At 36.2% G+C, this 10,184-nt stretch overlaps 1 protein-coding gene across 1 annotated transcript in view; it reads left to right on the top strand.

Annotated features, from left to right (window-relative positions):
- LOC135466408 (spectrin beta chain-like) overlaps positions 1 to 10,184 on the top strand; it is a 153,590-nt gene that overhangs the window by 48,247 nt on the left and 95,159 nt on the right. The window contains 3 exon segments of the mRNA XM_064743860.1: positions 8,478 to 8,593; positions 8,886 to 8,998; positions 9,816 to 10,003. Coding sequence (XP_064599930.1) covers positions 8,478 to 8,593; positions 8,886 to 8,998; positions 9,816 to 10,003 — 417 coding nt within the window.

Below are 10,184 nucleotides of genomic sequence, written 5' to 3'. Positions count from 1 at the left end.
TTTATTTTATGAACGGTGATTGATGGATTTTATTTTCTTTATTAATACTCCAGTTGGGTGATGAAACACCTAAGCTACACTTAATTTGATAATTGTACAACACTTTCACGATTTGTATATCTGTTTTTTTTAGGCTCGACTGGAAATCAAGGACTTGTTCCGTGACTTGGCTGATGGGAAACTGCTCATGAAACTGTTAGAAATCATATCTGGAGAACATTTGGGCAAACCAAACAAAGGCATATTGAGGGTACAGAAAGTGGAGAACGTGAATAGATGCCTGGTGTTCCTTAGGTCAAAGGTAAGACCCCCCCCCCCAATCACTGTATGGCTGCAACAGAAAATATTCAGTGTATTTATTTGTTTTTTCTCTTTTTTTTTTTTTTTTTCCGTTTCTGTGCTTCACCGAACTTCATTTCTGCACCTTAACAGGGCCTGTGTTTACAAAGTCAGTCTTTAGGTTTTTATCAATCTGGATTACCATTTCTAATAGAGAAAGGATTGAAAGTGTTTCCATTGTCATGTTTGTGTCCAGTGAAGAACCAGTGAAATAAATAGATGAAATAATTTTAACCAAAGCCACCAAAAAGCAGGTGAAAACATCTTCAAGCTTTCTGATATACATTCAGATATATAAATTTGCTTCTGGTTTTTGGTATGGAATAGATCAAGCTCTGATTAAGTAAGTCATTTCACTATCGTTACAACTTTATGACAAGATCAAAAAAGGTACTAACTTATTTTACATATAAAATACTGGCACTTAGGACTTGTAGGTGGCACTCTATCCTTTGTCTTCTAGTGAAAATGAGAGATTATCACAGTTGTAGAATGGTTTAGATGAATGTAGTTGGGCCCTCGTTAAGTGGTCGGCCATGTTTTACCAGATAGGATGTCAAAAATTTGACTAGCCGATTGACTGACTGACAGTCACAGACACAGTGACAGACAGACAGACACACTGTGTAATAGACATCCGTGTTGCACTTAGAAAAACAAACATTCAAACTATGTATCTTTTCATCTAAGCAGGTACATATTTGATTAATAAAGGGATTATTTTGATTCAATAATCAGGGTAATATTGGTATTCCTGATGTTTAAATTTCCGTCTAGGTCTCTCTCTCACGACTGTTCATTGTACCTGACCAGTGTAATGTTTACGCATGGGGTGAGTCAGTGGTGGGGAATGACCAACCAAGAATCTGATTAAACACTTGAACAAAATTAGGACATGATCCTTACAAAAAAAATAGGACGGATAGTATTAGTGTCCATGGTGAATAGAGTAATGGAGGGAAATATTATTTTTGTGAGTATCATGAGTTGAATTGGAATGGCGACATCTCTGGCCTGCGTGAAGAAACATATGGACAACTGCTCACATCCAAAATAACACTGGGCTTCTGTTCTACTATTGATCAAACAGATTGCACTGTGAAATTTGAATAATACAAACATTGTTCACGTGAGAGGTGAAAGTTCACACACAGTACAGGCACAACACTTCCAGTGTGTTATGTTGTTCAGCTTCACAGCTAGGAACAAAATTTGATGTGCAATATTCTGTTTAATACTTATTTGACAATTTGATAATGTGAATTTAGATGAAAACTTGCTGTACACAGTTGTGGTAAATAAAAAGAAATGTAATAACCAATTTTACATCACATTATGTCTTGATATTTCACTTTAATATAAGTGATAAAAATTTCATCAGTTTATGTAGAGATTTCTGAAGGTGAACAAGGGATACTGCTGTGTATATTTCCCCAATTTAACTTGACAAAAAATGATGTTAATTACATTTGGCTCTAAAATTTGTTTTTTACTGTGAATAGAACTCCTGTATTTTGCTATCTTGCATACTATTTAGCTCTGACTAAACTGCTCTTAATCTCACTCTATCGGTTTTTTTGACAAACTATCTTCTAACAGGCCTCATAGGTATATAATTTACCATGGGGCATGAATTTTAATTTGAGGGACCTAATTGCACGGCGACACACGAAACCCTCTGCACAGTTTTGTTTTTAATGTGCTATTCTATCCATGGTACATGTGTTTGATCACCCTCAAGTAGTTTTGTATATAAGAACATAGAAATAGACATGTGATGCCTCAGGCTGAGGGATTGTACTGCAACAGTTGATCACATGTACAGTGATAAAAACTTGCATTTTCCGTAACACAGGTTAATAAAACTTTCGTATGATAGTGCTTGTTTTGATGCCAGTAGCAGATAAGAGACTGTCATACTGTCATAAGTGAAATATAGTTATAACTTGCTACAAGAATATTGCCTATGGGCAGTGGAGATTATAACCTCCTTGAATGCTACATGAAAGGCAAAAAAAAAAAAAAAAGAGAAATATCCTGACATCTTTTTTCTGACGTTTCCTCCATTTTTGCTGGAATTTTCATATAAATTTGTATAAGTTAAATATTCTTGAGTTTAGCATAAAATACCAATCAAAGAAAGAAAGAAACTCTTATTACATGTACTGCATAAAATTTACTTTTTTTCCATAGGCGGGTCAAGCCTTTGTAAAATGTCTCTTAAACTCTTGTGACACGTACTGCACTCTGCACGAACCTTTTCACATTGTATGACCTGTATTACAAACATCAAGATGCTTTTTCATGTGGTTTCTAAGAAGTGTACCGCAACCTGTCAAAGCTCACATCACTGTGACTTTTAACTTTAATACACAGTACCATGTGTACAATCTGTTTAATACCATGACTTCAAGAAGACAATGTTTTCATACACAGTACCATGTGTACACTCCGTTTAATACCATGACTTCAAGAAGATAATGTTTTCACACTTACTTGACATGAACATAGCTAACAACAGGAACAGTTGTTGAAGAAAATAAACGCTCAACTTTGAAGCGTGAAGAGTCAAGAGTCTTACCTAACCATGTCAGCCATAAGACACTTTGGACACGTAAGGATCCTCCCCCCATAATTGTGGCTGTCGTCGTACACGTGAAATAGTCTTGAGTGCGGTATAAAACACTAATCAAATCAAATAAATAGGCATGAAAGGCAGGAAAGTAAGATATGTTCATATTTCACACATAAACAGATACCTTTTAATTTATGCAACACTTTATTGTATTTCTTCAGCCTAAGGTCAGTGATCATTTGAATCCATTTTGTCTTGCTAATTCGACTTTTGTTTTAACATGAAGAGGTTTGTAGGCTATGTAGCAAGCGTGTATGGTGAATTGATTTTTTTGTTACAAAACCTGGTTTTCTCCACACACAAACAACCATCTTACAAAAAACTAATTCTTGATTTAGATATTTAACACAAATCATTTACAGATAAATGAAATTTTATTCTTATATTCCATTCAATGTTGACCCAGTTATATGTAAAAAGATTGAAGAACCGAGATAATATACTTTGAATCCAGAGTCTTTGTAAAGTACAAAAAAATACTTGTTTTGTAGCTTTTGCATATGATACAAGTATACAAGTACACAATGTACATGTATGAAGCAAATATTCAAGTACGTAGTGTACATGTATGAAGCAAATATTCAAGTACGTAGTGTACATGTATGAAGCAAATATTCAAGTACGTAGTGTACATGTATGAAGCAAATATTCAAGTACGTAGTGTACATGTATGAAGCAAATATTCAAGTATGTAGTGTACATGTATGAAGCAAATATTCAAGTATGTAGTGTACATGTATGAAGCAAATATTCAAGTACGTAGTGTACATGTATGAAGCAAATATTCAAGTACGTAGTGTACATGTATGAAGCAAATATTCAAGTACGTAGTGTACATGTATGTAACAAATATTCCAGTACGTAGTGTACATGTATGAAGCAAATATTCAAGTACGTAGTGTACATGTATGAAGCAAATATTCAAGTATGTGATGTAGATGTATGTAACAAATATTCAAGTACGCAAATATTCTAGTGCATGTATATGCCGTGCCAAAACTACCTGCAAATTGTGTGGACTTGCAGGAAAGGTTTTCTAATAGGAGATATATAAAACAGAGAGAGATACATACAGTTTAGCTTGTATCAATACACATCTTTATCAGAGTGACTATTAGTTTGCTACATTTGTATCTTTGTTTAGAGATAACAGTATGCCGATACTGTGTTCTTGTGGTCTCTTTATAGCCAGTAATTCACATCGTTATTCTTGTGATTAAGTTGTGAGGTTACTGCCGCACCTTGATTTATCTTTATCACTCACTTTATCTGGATTGCTATGCAAGCAAGTCAAGATAACTCTCACTGTGTCAAAAACACAGTGAGAAAAGTCCAGAGCAGTTTATACATTCTGTAAAAATGCCACCTGAATTCCGTAATTTAGACACCTGGATGTCACCTGGATGTCAACAGGTGAAAAATTAAAATAATACGCACACAGAAGTTTCATCCAGCCAGAAGTCTGACTGTGCATTACTAAGAAGTCCAGCTCATGCTGGTTTCCTGTCCGGCCATAAGTGGGAAGGTCTACCATCAACCTGCGAATGGTCGTGGGTTTCCCCTGGACTCTGCCCGGTTTCTTCCCACCATAATGCTAGCCGTCGTCGTATAAGTGAAATATTCTTGAGTACGGCGTAGAACACCAATCAAATAAATAGAAAAACAAAGTGACCCCAAATTTATTCCATGACCAAGTTGCTCATTTTTCCTGATGCTAAGAGTTCTTTTGATCTTAGAAAGTTGTTTTGAGGTTTGCTTGGAAGGTAGAAAGGTGTTGTCATGGAAAAATCCAGATTTCAGCAGCAAAAGTAATATGTTATTACATTTATTTCTCTCTGTTTAATTCTGCACTTTTTGGTTGTTGTCTGCAAATGGAAAAATCTGTGTGATTTGATATCAAATTATAGTTTGTGACAAGAAAGAGAAAAGTCTAGATTTAGGCAGTAGATGATAATGTGCAAATTGTATCCGGATATTAGAACTACCTAAACTGGGATTGAAACTGAAAACCATCTATACCTTTCTCTGTGACAGTGTTTTTTTTTGAATAGTTCGAAAATTCTAGACATATTTAGGTACGGTTTTGTGTGTTATGCACCAGCAGCTCTGGGGTAAAATTCCACACTGTTAAAATCCCCATATGCCCTTCTCATGGGTAACTTGTACCATTGTACCTCCTGTAAATGTATCGTTCCCCCATTGGATAATATCACGTCACATTTCATGATGTTACACGCTTTAATGTCTTAAAAGAAACCCATGCACTATAGCACGCTAAACATGCTACATCACATTTATTTTCGGTTGGGTCTTAGGTAGTCTCCCCTTTGTGTTGTATGATGTCACATCTGTCGTCTGATTTGACAGTCATTTGTTTTTAGGTCTGTCCAAATACCATTCACGGATGGAAACGTAAAGTCTTGAGTGATGGGTTATCCGGTGTGATAAAACAATTATTGCATGTTTCAGAGTGGAACATGCAATAATTGTTTTATCACACCGGATAACGTGATTTGTCGGCTCTCAACAGCTGATGTGCAACTCGTGCGCACACCGACAAATCACAATTTTCCACTCTGAAACATGCAATAATTGTATAATTTACCCTGAAAGTTTCTAGACTTACCTAGATCCTGTTTTATGTGTTATGCGCCCATCCCATGACTGTGTGCACCTTATGCGCTTACAGTTATACATTGTATGATACTGCAAAAAGAAATGTTTTGGATAAACCTTCGTCAGAAAATTATCCATCTCCAATCTGAACCGGTGTATCCACATAAGACTAGAAGACGAAAAAGAGGTCACCTCTATTTCTTCTGTTTTTGTTTTTGTTTTTGTTTTTTTTGTTTTTCTCACAGTAAACTAATTGTCCTGAATATTTTTAAAATCGTAAGCTCTCCAGTCAGATCAGTGTTGTCTTTGTATGCGTTGATGCAGGTGGATTAGTTTCCTCATATGATAATTTAACTTGGCACTGAGTGTCAAGGTCTTATTCTGATCCAAATGGAATTGCCAGTCACCTGCTCAGTTTACAGATGCATATGTATAGTTTGTCATTTATTGTTAAACTGGATCTGGTCCATTCAGCATCACACATATATTACCTATGCCTGAGTGGTCACCCTCTGTTATTGCTGTGCCGAGCAGACATATCTAATCCATCTGTCCATCAGCGGTTTGTGTTCAATCGTAGTTCTGATCTATCCTTTCAGGCTTTTTTTTTCTATGTCCTATCATTTGTTTCTGTTTCATAATTTGCTTACGATCCATCATTTGTTTCGGATCAGTCATTTGTTTCTGTTCCATCAGTTGTTTTCGATCCATTGTTTGTTTCTGTTTCATTTGTTTCTTATCCGTCAAGTGTTTCTTTGTCATCAGTTGTTTCTGGCCCATCATTCTTAGGGTCGATGAATCGTGGCCAGGTACAGAAGTCATTGCGCCATTCATAGTTGCAGCATATTACATTATGAATCTTCTGGCCATTTCAAATATTCCATATCTAAGCCACAGTAAGTTATGTTAGAAATTTTTAAAAAATCTTATTTGTTTTCCAATTTTCAGGTACATTTTGAGAACATTGGAGCGGAGGACATTGTAGATGGCAATCCTCGACTTATCCTGGGTCTCATCTGGACCATTATTTTACGCTTCCAAATTCAAGATATTGTCGTTGAAGTGGTATGTACCTAAAAACCTTCTTGAAGTAAAAGTAATGTTACAGTAATATTTAACATGCGGAATCTTCATGACCTGGCCATGTAATGGGTTCTGTAGGCAGACATTTTGCTCTTGCTCAGTTACCTGTTCTGGAAGCTTTGAGTTGTTCCCCATGTTCAGGCCAGGTTCATCCCACTCACAAATCTCATTCACACCATACATGTTTGAAATATTTATTTATTTATTTGATTCGTGTTTTATGCCATACTCAAGAATATTTCACTGATGTGACAGCAGCATTCATTATGGTGGGAGGAAACCTGGCAGAACCTGGGGGAAACCCACGACCATCCACAGGTTGCTGGCAGACCTTCCCACGTATGATGTTTTAAAATAGTATGTGTATGAAGAGTGATGACAGAAGAATACATTTTCATTCTGATTATCTGCATAATTATGGTTTTGTTCAAAAAAGAAATTCTGGTACACATTCTCATTGGAACATGAGCAATTTGCTGCATTCAGACCAGAAAACCAACTCGATGCAAGTATCACCTCATCTTTAGAACCATATTTTCTTTGATCTTCTCTGTGTCATGATGATTGTTTTTTTTTTTATTCTCTCCATTAACTTAGGATGAGGAGGATGAAGACAGTGAGAAGAAATCTGCCAAAGATGCTTTACTGCTGTGGTGCCAAAGAAAGACTGCTGGGTGAGGCTTTTACCATGTGTTTACATCCTGACTTTTAGCTTGATATTACCCATCTTGTAGATCTTCTAACTTCATCTGATTCAGCAGAAAAAATATTACACACAGATACAGTTAAATCCTAAACAGGAATTTTTAATTGTGATTTTTTCGAATGTAATAATCTTTTGAATCTGCTATGAAGGTGTCATTCATGGATCCACTTCAGTGACTTGTATAAATCCTACTCCTGGATTACATTTAGACATTTCTGAGGTACCCCGCACACTAATATAGAAATTTACTCTATCCGCAAGCCACCTTATATAAGTGAAATTTATAAAAGCAATAAACTGGTATTCTGCCTTGCATCAGCAATGTTGTCGTTATTTGCTATATGAGTTATCCCCCCTTAATCCATTAGTTACGGAGCTATGTCCCTTGAAATAAGTTCCAAATGGAGAACTCATTCCTGCATGTGTCAAGATGGCCCAAGGCTGTGAACTCATCTGTTCTTTCCTGTATTACGTCATTTTCAGTGTACGTGTGCTCATAAAAGATAAATGAAGTACACTCACTGCAATGTCCCAACAGAAAATGATGTGTGCTACAGTCATGTGGACCTTGTGTGTAACTCGTCCTCGAGTCTCCCATTGTAAAAAAAATGGAAGTCAGTGCTCTGTTTTGTCTTTATTTTAGATACCCAGGTGTTGATGTCAAAAACTTCACAAGCAGCTGGAGGAACGGCCTGGCTTTTAATGCACTTATACATGCCCACAGGTAAGAATCAGTTGATGTTATATCATCATCTGTGTTCCACCTAACATTTCATCCAGTTTGCCAAAATCCAAGTCTTCAATTCATCTGAAAAAAGTTGGATGCTATTCTACTGGAAATCCAAGTTTTTAGCACCAAAGTGATACTTTATGAATGTATTTGATCAAATATTTGTGGAAGATACCTTTTCAATAAGTTTTGAATTATGCAAATTTTCCTTATAGTTTTACTTTAACTATGTTGAATTAAGTCATATCACACCACAAGAAGATGTAAAAAAATTAAGACTTAATGGCTAATAAAGCCGAACTAATGTTTGACAGATTCTTTATGTGTAAGCCTGGTTTAAAAACCATCTCATTTTTGTTCCATACCAGGCCTGACCTGATCAACTATGACGAATTGGCTCCTGAAGATCACATAGGCAATCTCAATAATGCTTTTGACGTTGCACAGGACAGACTTGGCATTGCCAAGATCCTGGATCCTGAAGGTAAAACTATATAATTCCTTTGGTAGCGGCGAGGTATTCTGTTAAAGTGCCTTATCTATTGTGTGCTGTATAGGATTTATTTCATCAATAAAGTAAATCTCTAAAGCAAATCGATAAAGACATTTTAAATTTTGAGCATGCAAGTCTTTGAGGAAGAGAAGAATTTTTTTTTTTTTATTAGAAAATTTTGAACCTAAATCATTGAAATTATGCCATTTCAGTGTTATTCAGTAGAGCATGTCTGAATTTTATGATCAAATGTTTTAAATGCGCCTGTCTTATGTATTTGTAGATGTTGACGTAAATAGGCCAGACGAGAAGATCATTGTGACCTATGTGGCATCTTACTACCATTACTTTGCCAAGATGAAGAGTGAGAAAACAGGAGGAAGGAGAATAGCTAAGGTAGGGTGGTGATGATCTCCTAGGTGATGTAAGTCTTTGCACATAGCCTCTCAGTGAGATGCAAGGCTCACTGGCTCACATGGTTATATGCATGCTTGCTCCCTGCAACAGTAAGTCCCTCGACCATTGAGGTTAGGTGCTCAAACCCAGCTCTTATTGTTTTGGCTGTATCTTTAAGCGAGGAATTTTGCCAGGTACATGGTCAAGGTTGGAGGTTAATCTGGTTTCCTCTACTCATAAACCAAGATGTCATCCTATAAGTGAAAAAAATTTTGAGTATGACGATGAACATGTATTGAATAATTGTGTAGCAGTTTGTAGGTCTACAACTGGACCACTAAACACCTATTGAATAATTGTACAGCAGTTTGTAGGTCTACAACTGGACTACTAGAAGGAGAAGTGATGTTGGCAGGATTTAAGCTTTAATGTTCACAGTTTTCTTCTTCATAGTCTTGAATTCATTTCGTCTATGTACTTCCGGTTCAAAACATTTTCCATTTGCTTAGTCAGTTCCCTAATCAGTTGATTCTCTAAAAGCCTTAGTCAGTTGATTCTCCATTTCCGTAGTCAGTTGATTCTCCATTTCCCTAATCAGTTGATTCTCCATATCCTTAGTCAGTTGATTCTCCACTTCTCTAATCAGTTGATTCTCCATTTCTCTTATCAGTTGAATCTCCATTCTCCAAGTTGGTTATTCATGTATGCAGGCATTTGATTCTCCATGGGGGTATGTTTCTTGATTCTCCATATCTCTATGGAGTTGATTCTCCATACATGTTGTGATCAAATCAGTTAATGATATTTATGTGCACAGGTAATGGCCCAGGTTATGGATGTAAGGAGAATGCAGGAGGACTATGAAGCGCTGACTACACAACTCCTCGAGTGGATTAGACAGAAAATCCAGGAGCTCAACAACAGACGATTCCCAAACTCTCTGGAGGCCATTCAGAAAGAGCTGATCAAATTTAAAGATTATAGAACCGTTGAAAAACCACCCAAGTGAGAATACTTGATCATTCAAATTTATTTTCTGTATGGTGTACAAGCAAATGGGTTATTTATATTTACAAAACTGTTTTTAAAAGCTTGCAAGTTAGAATGCATTTTTCTGTGTCGATCATTCAAACATTTTCTTCACTGTGTATCAACAAAGGACAAAGAAAATCTATAATTACAGAAC

The sequence above is a fragment of the Liolophura sinensis genome, chromosome 6 (genome assembly GCF_032854445.1).
Source record: "Liolophura sinensis isolate JHLJ2023 chromosome 6, CUHK_Ljap_v2, whole genome shotgun sequence".
In the NCBI taxonomy this organism is placed as follows: Eukaryota; Metazoa; Mollusca; class Polyplacophora; order Chitonida; family Chitonidae; genus Liolophura; species Liolophura sinensis.
Note: the sequence above shows the minus strand (reverse complement) of the source record. Positions and strands in the feature narration are given on the sequence as shown.